The 21543-nt window shown below is 45.0% G+C and overlaps 1 protein-coding gene across 1 annotated transcript in view; it reads right to left on the minus strand.

Moving 5' to 3' along the window:
- The window catches only part of LOC119436511 (protein odr-4 homolog), an 80089-nt gene that overhangs the window by 26944 nt on the left and 31602 nt on the right, over nucleotides 1–21543 (minus strand). Inside the window, exons 7-8 of the mRNA XM_037703375.2 lie at nucleotides 16030–16167; nucleotides 14182–14269 (exon numbers count right to left, since the gene is read on the minus strand). Coding sequence (XP_037559303.1) covers nucleotides 14182–14269; nucleotides 16030–16167 — 226 coding nt within the window. The remainder of the gene's footprint in view (nucleotides 1–14181; nucleotides 14270–16029; nucleotides 16168–21543) is intronic.

Raw genomic sequence — 21543 nt, forward strand, 5'->3', positions numbered from 1 at the left:
CACTGGCCTATAAATTTAAAGTATAAGTACGACCGAAATTTCGGACACCTTAAGGTACGCCATTCTATATAATTCGGACTCCGCCTGCCCAACAGCGTGCTAATTTGACTGCCGACTTGAGCGGAAATAGCAATATTTTGGCGTTGATACGTCGCTGGCATCGCCGTAGCATGGGGGTCGGCCATGTTGCCGACACTTCCTGGAAACCGAAACTAGCCAAACCTAGTTAATCCAGCAACGACCGCGCCCAAACCGTCGGGCAAGCGAACCCCGGCAAGCCATTTGGGAGTGCATTCGGGTTGGCTCCACGCGTCCAGCGTTTGTTCATTGACGTGGTAAGTAGCGACACGGTCGCAGCGACTTAAGTTGTTTAAGCGGCGCCGACTACACCATCGATGTCTCCGCCGACGAGGACAGCGACTGTTTCAAAAAAAAAAAAAACGCCGTCATTCGCCTATGATAGCGCGGTCGATTCTTGCACGGCGATTTGGTAGCGATGCATTCAGCTCGATTCTATATGCCGCCCTTATCATCCACCGATCTCTGCCAGCTGATACCATATAACGCAGGCGGAGCGCCGCTCTTATACCACTGACGAACCGCAAGGAGTGGCAGCGGAAATGGCATCGCTACAAAATCACAGTCCTGTTGCCAAAGGTTGAACATTAGTTGATGCATTATTTGTACTTTCGTCTTTCTGTAGCGACAGTATAACAATGGTAGAGATACGGACCGACCAGATCGTAGGCAAGCGAACGTGCGCGCAGGACCGCGTTGACAAACTTCGGCTTTATTTTTGGACGATCCCTTTCCGGGATACTTTCACTTTCGTGACATTTCGCGCGACTAGCACTGGACACGTCAACGGATAATACCGTTCCTGGCACACTACCAAGTATGCCAGCGCTGACGCTAGTGACGCGAAATCCCGCAAAAGTGAACGTATCCCCGAAAGTGGTCAACCGAGAATAACGTCTTTTTTAGCCACTGGCGGAATAAATTCAGTTATTTTCTGGCAATTTGGATATTTCGGATGCCCAATTATTTGTACTTTTAGGCGGTCCCCATCAAGCCCGAATTATCGGTCGCCGTTCGATTTATGAAGCTGCTTTAGTCATGCGCGCTACGCACGTCTGCGGGCCACTGCGGCCACACACGTAATGTGCAGGCGTTAATTTTGGCGCACTTCGGCGCAAAATCGTGTATTTTTATCAGGGTGGCGCAGGAAATCTCGTATGGCGCAATCTGGCGCAATTGGCGCAGGAGTGGGAGCACTGCACTTTCCTTCCAGCTGGAAGGAAAGTGACTGGATTGATTTATAATCAGATAAATGCCCTAAACGTCAGCAGCATTGACACTGCCGTCTTTTGTTCACCTTCTCGTTTCATAAAAATTTGCCTGCTTCAAAAATTTTTTACTGTGCTCGTCGATTCCAATGATTCAACGATAGCTCGAGTGATAGCTCTTTATAAACTACAGTATACTCCCTTAAGACTAACTTGAAGGGACCATGAAAATTTGTTCGTCTTTTCGGAAGTTCGTCTGAACAGAAGTGCACTCCAAAAATAAATTGGCAACATGACCAGGTGCACCCAAATATCTTACTTAAAAACGGTAAACGAAGTAGACTTACAACGGGGGGGGGGGGGGGGGGGGGGGGGGAATGACATAAAAATCCTTTATTTAGCTGAAATCTCTTTTCAAGTGGTACTCTTACTTGGTTTTATCCAGTCGGTGATGGATGTTTGTCGCTTCGGTGCAAATCGGCAAGCAGCCATAAGCGATGTCATCTCGCCTAATGATCTTAAACATCCTTCTGTGCTTTCGTACTGCTGGAAAAAGTTCACTAGGGAGTTCAAGCAGGCATCTGCCGCCTCACAGGTCATAGCCTGTAGGACCCATATGATGACGCAAGGTCACATGCTCCCACTGAGAAACGGCACTGGTCAGGATAGTTTATCCGCTTGTTTCTTTTTACTTCTTTTTGTTTTGTTTTGTTTCCTCTTGCTTTCGCCTCTGTCCACCGATGATGTGCGCTGCAGGCCTCCAGTAGGGAGGCCTGCAGCGCACACCCAGGATTGGTAGCAGTGGTGGTCACTCCTAATGTTCGTCTTAACCGAAGAGTACGTCTGAGACGATTCGTCTTAAGCGGACTTTTTTTTTTTTGCATTGAGTCTACGGAAAATCAAACAAACATTCCATGTTAGACTCAGGAACAACAACCAACTAGACTTAGTGACTTAGATAAATTATCAGGCACAGACGCCAAGCACACGGCTGTGTTGGGCAATGTCCTTTTCCTATAAGTTCTGAGAAACCAATACCTGGCTTCGCTACAGGTGTTGCACTAGCCGTATAAGAGGCGGGTTTATTGGGTGCAGAAACGGTGAATTTCGATAAATAAGACTGCTATCATCATCATCATCACTGACAGAAGCTGACCCCCCCCCCCCCCCCTCAGAAAAAGCCTGGATCCGCCCCTGGGCGTGATGCAGCGAGTGTGAGAACTTTGTTCAGGTGTCAGCACAACTGGGCACTCATCACGGATATGTGAGCGCCAGTGTCAATGAGTGCTGGGACACTGACACCATCAACCACAATGTCCATCAAGTTCTGTTCGGTCGGCAAAGTCATCAGAGGGTTTTTGCGGTCGAGTCGTCAATGCAGCGTCACCTCTGGGAGCTCCATCGCTAAGTTTTCCGGAGACAGGCGTCGGGGCTGCATCAAGGACGGTGGACGACGAGCTGGTTGCGAACGGGACTGGTGACACTGGAATGACGACGAAGGACCGTTCCAAGCGACACGAGCGTCAGCGTTTGGCTGCTGCGGTTCAAATAGAGGCTGGTAACGACACTGGTTCTGTTCGGGTGATAATAACTGGGGAATGGCAGTCGTCGAGGGGAGGAAACGATGCGGTTATTACAATGGCGAGCAACGTGACCGATCCGCTGGCAGGCAAAACAGATTGGCTGATCGTTTGTGCTTCGCCACTCGGCCGGATTTCGGTAGAGTGCACGATACCACTGACCAGTGGATGGACAAGGAGCACTGGCCAGCTGTGAAGGGGCAACGGAACATACAGAATGAACTCCAAGATCAGAGAGTTCTGTGCGGACTATTGCCTGCACAAATGGCACTGTAGGCATGTTGTTCGGCTCACTGGAGCACGAAAAAGGGGCTGCAGGAGCCATGGCTTCAAGTTCTCGCCACACTATTTGCGTCAGGTCGTTGGATGATGACAGTCGCTGCATTCCTAGCCTGTCGTCACAAGAGGATGTCGCAGCTGTGTTCGGCAGACGTGCAAACGGCGTTGCAATGCGGCGGCTCTTGGCCTGCTCAAAGCGCTGACACTTTTTTATGATGTCCCGTACTGTCTCACAATTTTTGCACATGAGCAGGTTAAACACATCATCAGCGATCCCCTTCAATATATGGCCAACCTTCTCGGACTCATCCGCATCGTGGTCGGCCTTACGGCACAGAGCCAGCCCGTCCTGGATGTAAGAGACGTATAATTCAGTGCATGTCTGGACAACGGTCACTAGTTCTTTCTTAGCGGCACTCTTCCGCCCAGCGGGACAGCCGAACAAGTCCCTCAGCTTCTGCTTCCACGTGTCCCAGTCGTTAAAGGGATACGGACACAAAATCTGAAAATTTTACGAAAATGCTGAAAATGAATCATCAGTGTGTGATTACACGGAAAAGAAGTAGTTACTTAGCTCATTTTTGAGCCGATCGCTTTATTTTGGCGTTTTTGTGAACATGCGCCTCGCCGCCCAACCCGCGGGAGTTGGAAGGCTTGACGTCACGACACCCTCGTCGGATAGCCAGCCGGCCAGCCACAGTCATTCGAAGCGCGCCGCCGCCGCCATCGCAAGCATGGATTCGAGTTCTGGTGGATCTACCAGCGATGAGTACACGTCTGAAAACGAGGACCATTCCAACTTGGCAAGAAATATTACCGCTTACGGTTACAAGCCTTCCGCGTCAACCGACAAAGAAGAGCAGGCGGCCGTGGAAGTGCCGGTCAGGTTTTCGCGAACCGTAGCGCGAAGATTTCGCTCTGCACCAGACATTTGTGCAAGAATTATTTGTCATTTCCTCTGTAAACTTGCTTTTTCAAGAGCGCACGCAGGCGAGGCCACTGCGGAGTACTTCAGCACTGCGTGAATGATTGAGTAGTAGTTTATGCCGTCGGCGTGAGCAACTGCTGTGAGGTATCAGTCCCTCCGAGACTCTCACGTCCACTTCGCCAGCCGACCGACAGATGGCAGCACCTGTCTGGCGTTCTGCCCAGTTTTTTCTACTTTTAGCGAGAAGCAGAGCTGTGTGTGTGTCTGATCTCATGAGTCGCGCTCCCTAGCCTTGTATTGTTTTACTATGCTTTGCCAACATTTTTAAAGACATTACTGCCTTCGTGCCCAGCCTCGGGCATCTCGCCCCAGCCTCGCCCTCACACTGCTCAAGAAGGCTGCCAGTGAACGAAAACAGTACCAACATCTTTTCGCCTCCTTTTTTCCAACGCGCCGATCATTTCTGCCTTGCGTTTTCGTGAGAAGATCGATGGCACAGCGTCAGGTTTTAAGCATTGCCTTTTGAGCGGCATGCCGAGGTTTTTCAGCACAGCCGGGCTGGTCACATAATCATCGTCGACGAAGTGGTCCACGCAAATAAAGTAATTTTTTAGAGGTCTCCAGGCTGTGCGTGATGGCTGACAGGCAGGTATCCAAAGTTTACGCACCTTCTCGTCTCTGGGAAACGTGTACGACGGCGTATCACGACCGACAATGCTGTTATAACAGCAATGTCTGGGCATTTCCTTCCGCCGCGACGAACGCGTCAATACCGAGTGACGACTGCGGGAAGGCGCATGTAAGACGCACCACCTGCATGGAGCGCCGACGGGGATAATGTTTCGGACGAACCACGAGCGAAGATCGCCGAAAGGGGTTAAACAAACGTTGCAAGGGACCGACACCCCGGAAACACTGCGACGGCTGTGGCCGACCTTGGCCGCGCGTGCGTGGGTAGGCGTTATGACGTCAAATTTTTGCTTCTGCCGGCGGCCGCTTGGAGGCAAGGTGCAACCAAAAATCGCAAAAAAAGAGATGTTTCTCAGTCTTTTTTTCAAAGCAGCTTGTTGTATTCATCATTTTCAACAGTTAAACTTTTGTTGCGACGCAAAAAACCACCCGCCAACTTTTGTGTCCGTATCCCTTTAAGCTCTTCCTCATGGTTATCATACCAGACCTTCTCCGTGCCTTGTAGGTAGAACACCACGTTAGCCAGCATAATCGTCGGATCCCATTTGTTGTGGGCACTTACACGCTCATACGTGGCGATCTAGTCAAGGTGGCCGTTGCCGCAGAACGTTCCTAGATCCCGCGGCTGAGCCAGGACAACCGTCGGGGTTGTAGGCGTTGATGTGGGCCACACCATTTCAGGTCCTGTTTCGTCCGTCATGTAGTCCAGTCCGAGGTGACGACCACTGCGGAGCTCCGTTGTTGTCTCTCGTGGTTACCCAGCACCTCTCACCAATTTGTTATGATGCGGAAGTCACAGATAAAGATGTATTTACAATATATACAAGAGCGGCAACAATACATAAACAAGATGGCTCTCGAGACTGATTCCACATCTACACGCCAAATCATCTTCTTCTGACTGGCGCCACTCTCGGTTGCGCCGTAACAATATCACAGCTTCCTTGGTCAAGATGAAATAGTACTAGCCTACCTCAATGCCAAGTTGTGCAATAGTACTGGGGGGTGGGAGTATGTAGAAAAAGAAAAAAGTCACAGTTCTGCCCAAAAGGTGAAGCATTAACTGCGATATCAAATTATTAGACAGCTATACAAAGTAAGGTTAGGCGTTTTATCAGCTGCATAAACTGCTCTAAACATTAGCTTACTAACTAAATTAACAAGCACGTTGTCAGGTGCCCACAGGCAACCATGTATACATCTCACTCAATGACTGAAGACACTAACGCTGTCAGAACACTGACGTGAAGAGAAGCAGCAGAGACGAGCGAATTCCCCTTCGTGCTGCCTCTCGCTTCATCGTGAACTAGGCGCGCGAGAACACAGCACACACGAACCCATCAGCTATATCCGGCCGATTAGCCTTCGACCCCAGCGCAGATTGTCTCTCCAAGATGGGACGCACGCTCAGCCACCGCAGCTGGAGTAGAAGACATGCACACTAATCTTCATGAGAAGCTGGCGCGCACCCTCCCCACCTTCCTCTCTTGTGAGCGCGAGAAGACACTGCCGCATCAAGCCACCATTCTTCTCAGCTCACCCTAACAAGCTTTCACTCATACCTACAACATACAGCACGCGGCCATGAGGCTATCAAACTTGGACTTTATACAGAACACCACGGTGATGGCAACGACAGAAATTCGCCTGGAGTGTCCATATAATTTGCAGGCACGCACTGTGAGAGAAATTAGGAAAAAGTGGGAATGAAGAGCAGCTGGCTCTCGGTCTGGTTCTTTCATATCTATTCTAAAGTTTCTACACCCTTATTGCACCATTCTCCCTGTAGTTCTAAGCAGCAGTTTAGCAGCAATGAGTTGTTAAACATACGTGACGATGGTAACAGAATCGGTACTGTGTTGCTATGGAATAATTCTGCTGTTTGCTTTGACAAGCATTCAAATTGTTTTCTGCAGACACATTGCGCGACTACCTCATTCGCTGGATGCAGTTTTCGAGTACAAATAAAATAGTTTTAGCGAGTAATAACAGCCTACAGTACAATGTGAATCGTACTTGTCTATAGAGCGTCCGAAGCAGCAACTTAGCAGTAGTTGGTGGGTTATACCTAGATCTGTTTGTTTTATAATGCATGGGCAAAGCATGTGGCATGACCGCATGTGGTCTCCATTGCAACGTTACATTCTTCTCCGTGTTTTGATTTTCTTTCATTTTTTAAAGACGGCGGTCAAATCAGCCGATCGACCACTTTAGACAAGCATGATTCACACTATACTAGCCTCAAATAGATGAAAAAAGAAATGAAATTCTGGGCTTTTACATGCCGAACTACAACTTCATTATTTATTTATTGAATATGTCACTAACAGCTCAGCGCCTTTAGTGTGGGACACTACAGTACAAATTAAATGGTCTACGTAGCAGCAAAAAAGCATGATAAACACAATGCATGAAGCAAAATAAAGTTAACAAGAATGACAGCTGTAATGACAGTAAATGAAAGGACGGATAAAAGAATGAAAGAAGAAAATAGAGAGGTTGCACATGGCTCAACACAGAGCTCGACCGTGTATCTCAACACTGGGAAGAGCCACGCTGTTCACAACATCCTCAGAAAAGTTAGATTTCGATCCAAAGACATTCAATATACGACTCAAGGTCAAACCTGCGATTTGCAATCCATGAGGCGCCCACCGCTATAAGAATGCCACCTCCTCATTTAAGACGCATCGAGTCATAATCACGATCACGACGAAAGATAGTACAGTTGGATGTGAAGTACTGGTCAGAAAGCATAGTGCCATGAAGCCACATTTTTGTAATGCACAAAACAGGAGTGTTCAATGTAATGAGGTTAGAGTAGAAGGCTTCAGCTTTAGTACGAAAGCTCCTCACATTCTGGTAGTAACAGTTCATAAAGCACTGATTGGAATGGCCTTGTTGCTCGTAATGGTCTGTCCACGTACTCGCGAAGTGCCCACAAATGGTCGAAGGTACAGCCTGCTGGCCATACCTCTGGTGAGTTTGTGCTCTCAAAGTCATGTTCTCTGACGGCCACATAATAAGATGCATAGCTCGGAGACTGGAACGCGAGCTTGGTGCACATCACATGCGTGTCTCCCAATATCGGCTTGGGTGAAGCCACAATGTGTGATGGCGTTGTGTTGGGGTCAAGGTGTGACACAATCGTCTTCGGTACACCATAGCCGGTGGCAGCATGGGGCACAGCTTATCGGCAGCATGCACCTAAATCTAAGTACACAGGAGGATGAAAACTGATGTTTTTGTTTGATCTTGTTTGGCCCATCCATGATGCACTCACCCTGTTTGCGGAAATTGTATGTGCACAAATAGTCGTTGCATTCTTTTTATACAATCCCCAATGGATATTACTGTTTTACAGGGCAAAGAAGCAATGCCGAAGCAGAAAACTTATTTATCACATTGGTTTACCAACCGCAGTGATAGCTGTGCTGAAAAATGCCATCGGCCTCATACAGGAAGCTAATATAGGCATAAGATAGTAGTCCTGAAATGCGTGAGAATAATGCCAATGACAGAAGCAAATATTCAGATGTTTCGTGGTTGCATTGGGTTGGCCGTACAGAAGCACTCTTATGCTTCAGTTCCCGCGCCAAAAGATCAGATAGTGAGATTTTCCAATTCTCACTGATAATGCGCAGACACCGCTGCTCTTCGTCGAGTGAAAAACAATGCAGCCCAAATAATTCACAACACACACACCGCGGCTGGTGATGCATGTCACATGTTTGTGCCACCAGGAGAAATTTCCGCATACTGTAGTTACTGCTGCACCAAAAGGCTACATAGTGGTTCCCCGACGACCCAGTATAAACTGACATCACGTAATTTTTTTAGAGAACAAGCTAAAACATTTAAAAATCATTCCACAGCACGTGACAGCAACACATTCAAGCAGCCCCGCGCCGGCTTGCACAAGCCAGAGAAAAAAGGCTCGCAGGATGCCAGTTGCCATACCCTTCCTCCTCGCCCAATAAAAAGATCGATATCATTTCCACAGTCGTACTATGCTGTTCACTCAAAGCAGTTTGGAGCTGTTATACGAGACGTGCTGCCATAGACCACACGGAAATCATGAGCATCATGCTATCTTCATTCATAATAACCAAGCATTTGTTATGAATGGGATCGTTAGAAGTGAGCTCAACTGTATAAAGGTTCAATATTCATCAGAGGATGTCACAGAAATAACAAAAGTGCCACAAAAATGCCAAGACAAAAATGACAACTTCAGGTTTCTCCAGCATGTGCCTTGTGCATGCCAATATGTGACCCCCCAGTCCAGCTGAGAACATGACACCATCTATCAAATTTTCTGCAGCAAGGTGAATACCATCTTTACGACAAACTTTGCAGGCTGTATCCAGAATTTGCTGTTCATCATAGGATCACAGCTCTGCGACCACTGTTTTGTAATATCGGAGCTGACAAGATACTCATCTTGATACGAATCAGACACATGCTATAAAGCATGAAATAAAATTCAGAGCGTCTCGTGTGGTCACGAACACAACCAGAGAACCTTTGCACCTTGATATTCTGTACACCATGCTGTAAAGGTGAAGTGCCATGGAAGACTCACAAAGGCAGCTGGAGGAAGACAAGCGCTCCCGAGCTAAAGCTTCTTTTTAATCAGTGACCCCATGCTCAGCACCAGAATGCCAGAGCTACTTTGAGGGTATAACTTCATCGCCCAAGCCGGTTTAAACTTCTGAAATTGCCTTGCAGTCTACATATCAGATGGCAAACAGTAGAAATCTTCTTCTTCATTCGAGGAAACAAAAGAAGTCGCACAGAGCGAGGTCAGGTGAGTGAGGGGCGTGCGGCAAAGGAGTCATGCTATGTTTGCCAAAAACTGGTGCGCTGAGAGAGAAAGAGAGAAATAACATTTATTAGCCACGAAGGAACTAAAGCCCAAGTCCGGGCCTCCTGGTAGGCTCATGCCTCCTGGCCCAGAACGTTCTTGACGTGCTACACGAGAAGCGGCCACCATAGTTTTTCAAACCTTCGTGGGGGAGCTGGTGCATTGTCGTGGTGGACTTCCACAAATCAGGCCTTTTTTGTCACACACTGTCACGCAATTGCTTCAGTACTTCTAAATAAAAAACTCAAATAGCATCATGGAATGGTAATTTGGAAGCACACAAAAACACGGACACGAGAAGAAACAAAGAGGAAGACAAGCTTGTCTTCGTCTTCGTTTCTTCTCCTTCGTCTTCGTTTCTTCTCGTGTCCGTGTTTTTATGCGCTTCCAAATTACCATTCCATGATGACAGACCAACAAGCCCACATCGCCACCCTCGTCAAATAGCATGACTCCCTTGCCCCACGCCCCTTACTCACCTGACCTCACTCCGTGCAACTTTTTTTTTTGTTTCCTCGAATGAAGAACAACATGAAAGGACTGCGATTTCACGACGTAGAAGAGGTAAAGGATAAAACGAGAAAGGTGCTAACAGCCATCAAAACAGACGAGTTTTTAAAATGTTTCGAAGAATGAAATCGCAGATTGGACAAATGTATTAAGTGTAATGGAGAGTACTTTTAAAATAACAAGGTTGTTTTATAAAAAATAAATTCATACATAGCTTTTTAAAAATAATTCCGGTTACTTTTGGGTTCCCCCTCGTACTTACCATGTTGTCACATAGTAACACAAGAATGAGACAGAGTGATAAGAGAATCTATGCACAAATGCAAAAACTTGCCCGCTTACAGTAGCATCAGGTTTTCCACAGTAAATGCAGCTGCTAAGTTTGCATAACAGCTATTGCTGTAATAATGTTCTAACCACCATTTACAATGGTGATTATTTGAGCAACTGGACTTCAAAAATCCCTTATACTTTAAGGGAACATTTAACGAAAAGATTAAATCAAGCTAGATTGAAGGATTAGGCTTCTGTAATAACGAATTTGTCATTTCTAGCGAGAACAGAGGTTTTGTAAGCCAGAAAATGATAAAAATGAAAAATTGGAGTGGCGCCACCTGTTTTGGACTGTGGTACATCTCATGTGACGTCAGCACTGGCTAACTCACAGAGAGCAGCTGTGGGGACCCCTTGTACTTAAAGTCCCAATACCTTCGGAAAAGTACCGCCATCCTTTGAACAACGCCGCTTCTCTCTCTCCTGTATCTCCAATTGGAGGATGATAGAGCGCACTTTCCCTTCTTTATATTTAGTTTTTTTTTTCCGCCTTAAAGCCATATCAAAAGTCACTCTGCGTAGCCGGCGGCGGCGGCGGCACGCGCCCGGCCTGAAAGCTTCAACGGGAGCTTTCGAGGGGCGCCACCATTGACTTGTCTTCACAAGCAAAAAGTAAAGAAAAGAACAAGCATTTTAGGAGAGGAGATGGCAGAGGAGAGAGTAGATGGCGGTACTTTTACGATATAGGGACTTTACTTGTACCGCCGTCTCCAGTCCACACACGACTTGAGCCATTCACCCATGCGATTGCTGGAAACTCGCCATTCCAGCCTTATCTCGAATAGCATACTATCGTTGTCAAATGAAACGCAAACAGTAGAGTGCATGGCCGAAGAATAACTGAAGGTATAGTGTGCGCCGTCCAGTCATCACCATTGACCGGCAAGCGCATCCAGTTTGACTACAATATGCAATGATGCTCCTGCTATACTGCGATATTTTCATTTCTCTTCTATTTCTCTTTTATTTGAAAGCGAGTAAAGAAAAATCAAGATAACAGAAGTTAAATATTCTCCACGATGACGCAGCATCGGCGACGCTCTGTCTAGACAGTGCGTGCCGCCAACTATGCGCACAGTGTTCAATTAAGCTGACCATACACACAAGTTTAGTAAGCCAATCAGATCACTGCAGCAACCCACATAACTGTTCACTTCACACGCTGCCCGAATCAACGCAAGAGACATCATCTGCTCTCATAGATTTTCAGCAACAACAGCACTGTGCTGAACATTTGGTCAACGGTTCCTCCAAGAATTTCCAGTTCGGGTTCAGTTCTAAGGTGGAGGAAAATATATTCAGTCGGTTCTGGTTCAGCTGAAAATAATGGTTCAGCTGCAATTTTCAGTTCAATTCCAGTTGAGCACCGTTGTTGCTTCCATGAAAATTACTGTTATGAGCCAGTGTTATGTACAAGAAACTGCAGAAGCGTAGCAGAGAAGAAGAAGGACGAAGTGGCCCAGTCCGCCATCTTCCTTATTATGGCCCCGCTTGTATTCGGTTAGCCAGCCTTCAACGTCCATGGTGTCAGTACTGGAGAAAGTGCCAGGGTCTCGAAGTTGGGTCAGGACGACCGATGTCGTGGTAGTTGAGGTTGAACCAGTGGGCCTCTCAGTCCACGTGGTCAAATCGCCCACAGGATGTCCACTGCAAAGTTCTGTGGTGGGCTTCGGAGACACCTCGTATTTCCACCAAAGATGCTATGGCGAGATTTCAAACAAGGGGTTTATTTACACGACTGGGAAAGATGGCAAGCAGGACCACAACAACAATGTAGACAGCCGACTGGGCCCAACTTTGTCCTCCTTCTTGTTCACTACACTTCATCAGCTTCAACATACCACTGGCTCTTAACATCTGAATAAGCCTGTGAGTTATGAAAAAAAAAATTACATCACTACACGCTTCCACAAAGTGCTGTCAGTCACGTTTATAAATGAAGCCCACATGACTGTTTGCAAAAAAGGCAACTGGCTCAAACGTCCAACCAAGCAGCCACGTCAGCAGTGTCATCATGAAAATGGAAATCCACCACAATCCTAAATGGTAAGCTATAGGCTTGGCTGAAAGGCTACAAAACACTCTTGTCAGGTTTTCTTGTAAAAGGCATGAAGGCTTTGCATATCGGCGTGCATGCATTCTTTTTTTCCACAAAACATATAAAGCATGGGTTCTCAAAGTGGGTTCCGCGGGGGTTCCGCAGGCCCCTGCTCGGGGTTCCACGAGCCACTGATAAATTTTCCGTGGTCCCGCGCTCGCCAATTAAGTGGCTAAAACAGCGAACAAGAGGTGTGCTCGATCCACAGAACTTCCATTACCCATGCCCAATTGTCAAAAAGCACATCACAGCGCGTAACGGCAGTTCGTGAACTGCGCAATAAATCCGCAAGCAGCTTGTAGCCACCCAACCTTCAAAAACGGGCAGCGCGCCTAAGCTTTCGCACTTGAATCTCGGAGGCCGTAACTTACCAACATGCACATTTCTCCCGTTTGTAGATAGGGTAGGTGCCAATAGCGTGTGCTCCGACGTATACGTCAGATGAATGATAAAATAAATGCACGGAGCACCACAAATGCGCGCTGCATGAGAGCAAAAACGGCGCTAGCACCCAAAAACGAAGCGGCGCAGTCCGCATCGCCATGGTCCTCAGTGGCAATCGTACGCGATACGTGACTGACAGCAATGCTGGAATGCTTTGTGCTTATTTGTGCCCTCAAAGCCCTTATTGTTGCGTTAATCGCTGCGCATAACACCGCGTTGGCGGCTAGCCGCGTGTTTCCATAAGTGCGTAGTCGCCATCTGTGATCGCGTCGATAGCCGCCACAGTTTCGTCCGCAGCGGTTGCGGCAAACAGTAGTTTCGTTTTGACTCGGTGCACGCGTCGGCTGTGTGCCTTCATAACTGCGTAGTCGCTATCCATGATCGCATCGATAGCGACTGCGGATTCGTCCATACTTGTTGCAGCAAATGGTAGTTTCGTTTTGACTTGGTGCGTGCATCGGCTGCCTGCCTTCTGAACCGCAAGGTCGCCGTCCATGATCGCGTCGATAACGGCCACAGTTTCGTCAGCAGCGGTTGCGGCAAGCAGTAGTTGCGCTTTGACTCAGTGCAAAAATGTCAAAGATTAAGAGCACCGGCTACATCGCGAGGGACGGACAATTTGTTGGCGACCAGCTCCCTAGCAAAAAAACAATCGGATGTGCGCGCGGTAGTGAAAAGCGTGTCTGCAGATGAAGACGCACGCCGCGGCCGCACTGCGAAGGATGTTGCGAGGCCTTTGCCGCTGCTAGCCCCCCCTTAATCAGTCATGAGATGACAAGAATTTCAGCTTCCTCACTGCTTTTGTGCAAAATAGAAACAAGATTTGCTGATGTATTCAGTAAATAAAAGCGTGTTGATGTAGTAAGCATTCATTTATTGTTTTCTTGATACTCTAGATAATTTGACATTAGTTTAATTAGGACATTTTAATTCGGCTAATTCGGGGGGGGGGGGGGGGGGTCCTTGGCGCTTCATGGAGCTTAGCAGGGTTCCCCGGAACGAACATGCTTGAGAACCCCTGATATAAAGAATACAGAGATGGTTCAAAAAGAGTACTAGTCAAGCCTGATTCAATGTTTCCCTTTATCTCTACAGTGATTATGGTGGCCCCAATGTTACCTTGTGCTCTCTGAACATGTGAAAGGAAACAGCAGTCGGGAGCTTACCATGCTGTTCATCTTCTATAAGTAGCATATCTTCGCACTGGATCTCACATCTTGATGTAATGCTTCGATACACATCTTGCTTGATGGCCTGCAAGTTTTGGTGTAACATTAGGCTGCCAATAATAATGAGCTTTGCTAGTTGCATCAGCAAGGATTTTATTTCACGTCAGTTAGCCAAAATTAAATTAAATTCTGGAATTTTACGTACCAAAACCCCTATCTTATTTTGAGGCATCTGAGGCACTCTGCATTATTTTTTACCACCTAAAATTCTTTAAATAGCATCTAAATCTAAGTACACAAGCGTTTGCATGGCTGAAAAATGGCAAGCTGTGCAATATAACCTGTGCACAAGAAAGACCCATCTCTGCTGCATGTACTTCACTTAAGGCCAAACTACACGTACGCTAGCATGGATACCTTCTCCAGACAAACATTGGTGCTCTGGCTGCCTCAAAAGAAATACGAAATAATGTCTACCAAGGAGAAAATAGTGAGCCAAGTGGGCGCGCGTCTCGTAGAATCAAACCGTCATTCCTCGTAAAGCGCGGCAAACACAAGGCACGGCAAACGTAAGGCACGTGGGCACAAGTTCTCGCGCGCTGGCAAGCTTATATGTAGTTTGGCCTTTATACTCCTCAGCATAGTTATGCATTCTGCAGGCATTCACTTGCAAGTCCACACAAAACAAATAACACATGCGAACAGACAAAGTAAGCATCTTCTATCTTGACAAAGAAATAGAGCAGTGTCTTGAGTAGACAGTATAAGTGGTGTTCCATTCTAAGTTTGTTATCTTTTCATTCTCCTAGTTTCAGTAAATGCATATGAATATAATAATGCTGTGAATGCAAAATATACTTTAAGTTGAATACAGCTGTGCTTCACTGTTATGACCATCATTAGCATGGACAATTTCAGTTGTGAAGACTCATTGGAAGACCATTTTTTCAATGTACTTATGCCTCATTAGTATGATACATTGTCTGGACCTACTGTCCAGACAATGTACGGCACAAAAAAGAGCAAAGCTCGTATACATTTATTTTGTTAATATGATCAGAATCAGTGCAAGAGCCATTTTCGTATGTGTTCCATACAGCACCCACAATCTCATGCTTGCAGAAGTGCAGACAAGATAAAATTTCAACTTGGTGTGGATCACATCACATACAGTGAGGCAATGCACCTCTCAGAACAGCATTGAACAGAAAGGTAAAAGCTTTGCATCCATAGCACCAGGATACACAGCCAACATAGGTTTCCACTTGCAGCTAGTGGCAGTACCTATGGCTCCTAGCATCAATTAACAGTCTGTCTGTGCCATTAGTGCAGGGTGTTTCATGTACCTAGACCTAAACTTAGATATAAAAACTGTGGCACACTCTAGATGCATGCAACTATGTAGTGTTCATAGTTATATTGAACTCCTCAATATTTCTTGTAGTGTACTTATTTATTTAAGATCAATTATGCAATATAAGTTATATCTGTAGTTATAAAAACACACAATGTAGTTTATTCCATGAACCTAGCTCTTATGTAGTTCCTTCTTCCTGCCTTTGAAGAATGTCCATGAAATCTAAAAAAATTATGGCACTAATAGTTCACACACTCGGAATGTGGCGCTCTCAAATCTGCTTTCAAAGAGCGAAAGCTGCAAAGAAGGGACCAATCACAGCAACCAGCAGAAGTCAGATAGCCATGTCAGCTATTTCTTTGTGAATATGTAAAGCCACCACTATTGCAACTTATAAGCAACAGGCCAGCACCAAAAGTCAACTGAATATTCCTACTTTCTTGTTTTGTAGCTCTTGTGAATGATATAACAGAACAGACATTGCTGACCTTGACAGCTTCCTGGACAGTGGCTTTGGCATGCACAAATCCTCGACACTGTATGGTCCCCGCTATGGACATACTGGCTCCACAAGATGTTGGTCCCTGCACTTGGCCACCAAGCGAGTGCCCATCATTGCCACAGTCCTGCAATCCACCATATTGTTCTGTTGACCCAGAGAAGCCTTGTTAAAGGAACATGCATCTCTTACACATTTTTGTCTTCAATTGCTCTAAAACAATTAACCATTATGAGTCCTACAATTTATGCAACCCCAATGCTGCTGTTTAAAACCTGACAAAAAAGCTAAAGACCTCAACACCAGGTTACCAGCATAGGCAGTTATCTATAGTCTATGACAAGTGAAATAAGCAAAAGACAATAGTGCACAAAAAATGCATTGTACGGGACATTTATTTGCACAGTGTTTCAGATTAAAACATAGCAAAGAAAAAATGTCCTGCCTTGTAAACCAGCATAGCATCAAAAGATATGATTAGGATTCTGCATTTTTTTAGTGCATTTCCGAATGAAACCTTAGCATTTTTTTAGATGATTTTTCCCCAAAAATTGTAGTTTATTGTGCTTACTTTTAGGCAAACTCAAATTCAGAGTTTTTCTGCCTTTTTTAGCATTATTCACCTTAAGTTTTGCCCCTACTTCAATAACATCTTTAACTGCAAAAAAATATAAATAAAAAGTACAGCACATTCACAGGAACGTTTACTTACAGCTAACACTTACAATAGCAGAACAATTTATTACCACTACAATTTACTGTAATATGTACATGAAAACTTACCAATGTTGAAATCGGTCATTGTGGAGGGCTCAAGATTTACGGAGTAAAACAGTGAGAATTACCTTTTACATTCGCTTTGGTTAGAGCAAAAGCCAGTAGATTTAGCACAGTATGTGAAAAGACCGACCAGTTTCAAACATGCATCCTCAAGAAAACTAGGGGCTCAACATCATGCACCTGATATTCGAGAACTCTCTTGCCAGTAATTTAGTGTCCGGAGTGCCTGTGCGTCCTGTTTCCGAACGATTTCTGGCAATTTTTATGGTTCGTGTGGAGCCATCGTGCGATGGGAGGATTCACCTGCTGCGTTCCAGGGTTCTACAACACTAGCACAAGGGACAAAGGCTTCGGATTCTATGTGTTTCCTAAAGAGCGAAAGCTTCGAGAGACGTTGGTCCAATGGATTAATAGGATTAATACACAGCGCGAGAAGAAACACGGGCACGAATAGCGGCCACAATTCGATAGGGGTGAAATGCGAGAACACCCGTGTACTTAGATTTAGGTGCACGTTAAAGAACTCCAGGTGGTCCAAATTATTCCGGAACCCCCCACTACGGCGTGCCTCATAATAAGATAGTGGTTTTAGCTCATCAAGCCCCCTAATTTAATTTTAATTTAATATTTTTTTGATTAATGAGCCTCTTTTACATTTGCAATAATATGTATATTTACTGCTGTTTATGTTCAATGTTTTTGTAATCAAAACCAACTCCCTTCTGTAATGCCCTTGGGCCCCGAGGGTATTGTAAATAAATAAATAAATGAATAGTGTATTGTAAGACTGAAACACGCGTATGGCTTCTTTATTTAATTTCACCTGCCAGCCTGAAGTTCCTGGGAGCTCAACTGTGCCACCCGACCATGAGCAAGAGGTCTCTGCCATAGCTAGCGATAATACTGCCTTACAGCGATAATACTGCCTTAAACGGCGTAATCGACCAGTACGAATCACTGATGAAAGTATATCGTGGCTGCTCATAATGGAGAGCGGCGCGTATTCAAGTGCATGAAAGATGGGATGCTCGCCTCAAGCCACGCAGTCGAAGTTTTCGAAGCTGCAAGCGTACGATTCGCTTGAATGCAAATAAAAAATTAGCGTAGCTTGCACTGGCGGCACAATGCTAGAGACAGCGGAGCTTATGAGCACCTAGCTAGTCCTGGCTTTTGGGCTAGGCTTAGCACTACCAAGTTATCCCCAGCATTTCCCAGAATTTATTGATTATTGATTGATTATCGATTAGCTATTGATTGGCTATTGCAAGGTATCGGCCACCTATTTGGGCTAAGCTAAGCATTACCAAGTCATCCCCAGCATTTTCCAGAATTTATTGATTATTGATCGATTATTGATTAGCTAATGATTGGCTATCGATGACTGACTAAGCTTAAGTAGTCCCAACCATTCTTAGCCACGATCGGCCCACCTTTTTGTCCGCGACGGACAGGCTAACAGCCGGCTTAAACAGTTCCGCAGTTAAAAATGCCGCCTAGCTTACCTAAGAACCTCTAGATATTGCTGTTACTGAAGCCGTATTTCAAACCTGTCTCCAACAGGTATACAAATCCCATTATGTCCATCTCTAAGCAAGCATAACGTCGCAGTCACCTAGATGCACGTGTGCAAAAATAGTAACGCAAAACGACCACTTGCATCAGCATGTACTACATAAAAAGCTCGAACAAATACGATACTCCACACGTAATCAGCGGGTAACAACCAAAATGAAAGAGCAGCAGGCACTTTTCAACGTTTGCCTCGCATGTCGCAATGAACAGCCGATGTAACTTCTTAAAATACATGACAAATTTTTCTCGGTGGTGGAGTTGCAGAGATGTCTGGGAAGCTCGTGCGCAGTACTCAACGAGCGGGGACTGCAGTGGTAAGGTTGACCAGTTGACTACAACCAAAATGGTGGCAGTGCTACTTCCAGAAAACCGGCATATGCACAGATCAGTCGGTGGGATCGGTCTATTGAGGGCCATGAAATTCAGTTTTGCGCATAAATCTGAAACTGGCAAGTGTTTTTCGAATTCTATCAGATTAATCCAAAAATGCAGAACCCTAGATATGCTGCATGCCAGAAACAATCATGGACAACTACATGCCAAGAAAAAATAAACAAAGTGCCGACTCTCAACAAAAAGGTACTTTTCAATCAATGCCTACAATTTGTATGAAACAAATAATATTGGCATAAAAGAATTTTTCAACACATCAAGCAGGGAAGGCACCCATATCACATTCCATTCACCTAACCAACAGCAGCACAAGAACACCCATGCTTCAGTAAAGCAGTTTAATTTAGTAGCTTGAGTAAAACAGATTCATTATATTCAAGTTTGACCGTAAATAACTTTAATTTCAGAAATGAGTCATAAATGATAGCTCCACAGACACATTTGCCAGCTTGAAACATTGCAATAAGAATTTGTGGCATTTCCATGTCGATGCAGAATCTGCCAGGCTTTCAAATGTAAAATTTACATGTTTTAATTTCAGAATGACCATTCGAAATGTAATAGCTGTATTTGCTAGCATGGAGTAACACATGATGTAATCATGCTAGTAAAAATTCAAGACATTGTTTGCATCACAGGGACTTTCCACAAACAGATTCTATTCAAATTAATCCTGAAGTGAAGCAGTGCTAAGGGCCACAATTAAAAAATTATAATAAACTTACTGGCTAAGGCTGCCAATGGTGCAAGATAGAGCTCTTCTAACATTTGCAGCTTAAGTTGATTTTGCGCTTTGTAGCAGGCATCTCATGCCATCAAACTGCAACGTTGGGTGCATATACTTGAGCAAAGTCCTTCAAGGCAATGTTTACTTTTGTCATGGCATCCTTTTGTAGCAATAACCAAACGGCACTGGACTAAGTGCCTTTATACAGTTATTAAAATCCTATCAGTTGTTTCCTACAGCTTGAAGGAACATTAAAATGCATTTCAATTTTAAATGCTGTAGTCTATGTTGTAAGGTCAATAATGCACCACTTAGCTAGGATACAGGACTGCAGAGAGAGGAGATAACTGGCAACTCCATAGGCACTGGAGTAAACTACTGCAAGCCATGAGGTAATAAGTGTTGCTAGGTACCTTCATAATTTTGTTGATCACACCAAAATTCAGTACAATCCTCTTCCATTAAATTTTTACAATAAATGCACTTACGACATATTTGCTTCCGTGAGGTTTAAAAAAAGATGCAATAATAAACAAGTCAGACAACCAATCTTCTTAGATAGCACACTATTCGACACCTTCAAGTGAAACTCGGCCTCAGTTACTCTGTCCCGTGGTTTACAATATGGACCCCTGATGGTACCTCAACTCTGTGTTGAAGCATGTGACATGTGACAGCATAGAGGGACACACACTCACAGGAACCTGAATTCGTACATGTTAGAATGAGATAGTTTGTAAGCTGGTGTCTTTGGCATGAAGAAACAACATTCCATCTTCAACACCAGCTTCCAGCGTGCAACGAGGCGAGGCTTCACTCAAGAAATGACCCACAGGGCTTTTGCCACCCCAAACAAAAAGTACTCACCATGTAGAACCACGATTCACGAATTGTCAGTTTTAAATATCAAGGTGTTCTAAAGACAACAACTGAGTGAAATTTCTTTTACAACAAGTGAGGCAATGCCAAAGAATGGTTCTTGCTGAACACAGTAAAACGTTGCTGTAATGAGATTGGAGGGGGAGAAGCATTTACTTTGTTATATATATCCATTACTTCATTATAATGGTTGTCTTCCCTCACGGCCGACATCGGCCGCCATGAAAGGGGAGGGAGAGTGCTCTTAACCACTGGGTAAGAGGATGCAAAAATCCCCTGCGCACTGTCGTAGGATCGCAAAAGGTAGTTTTCTGCAGCTCCTTCATCAGTAGGAGTACTGAACTGGCAGGATTACTGAATTGCTGAATTAATCGAGGTACAAGCAGCATCATGCATCACCAGATTTCAGTTTAATTGACAAAAAAGAATCAGTAAACATTCATCCCTAACTAAAAAAGGTTCTTTATATTCTTGATTGCTTGCTCTAACGCAGCTGTCAATGTTTGCCGTCGTGCGAGCACAAGTAGTAGCGTAACAGACCTTATAAGAGTGTTTATACTCCATTTCACAAGGAGTAGGCAACGCTACGAAGGCTAGAGAGACTACTTGCATTCGCAAGCAAAAAATACCACACTTGGATCTCAATAATGGCAAGTTGTTTTTTCATCCACTTTCATTTCCCTTTAGCTCATCATTTCTATACTTCAATTAAAAACTACAAATAATGCTTTCCTTGGCTTCATTTACCTGTTGACTTCATACAGTTGTGATTAACAATAATTGGGCTCCCCTGTTCCCCTTCTCAGCGATCAGTGCTGTGTCCTGGTTACATTCTTGGTTTTCTGTCCCTTGTTTTGCTTAGTGCACTGACTGCCATCATAACCCTTCTTCTCATTAATGTAAGCGTCATGTAATTCATTGTTACATTGATTTGAAACTTCTATGTCACACAATACATATGACAATTATTACGTGAAAGGCGTTGCAGATCTAAAGCGATTTACAAACAAGCTGGCAGATTGACATGTTCCTGCAAAGAGGGGCTGCAGTGCACCGCTTGTACTTGTGACTAAAACATAGTATTTCGCATACTGGAAGCACAAAGACACACAAGTAATATGGGATTTGATGTAACCTAACATCCACGATTTG

This window comes from Dermacentor silvarum, chromosome 1 (genome assembly GCF_013339745.2).
Source record: "Dermacentor silvarum isolate Dsil-2018 chromosome 1, BIME_Dsil_1.4, whole genome shotgun sequence".
In the NCBI taxonomy this organism is placed as follows: Eukaryota; Metazoa; Arthropoda; class Arachnida; order Ixodida; family Ixodidae; genus Dermacentor; species Dermacentor silvarum.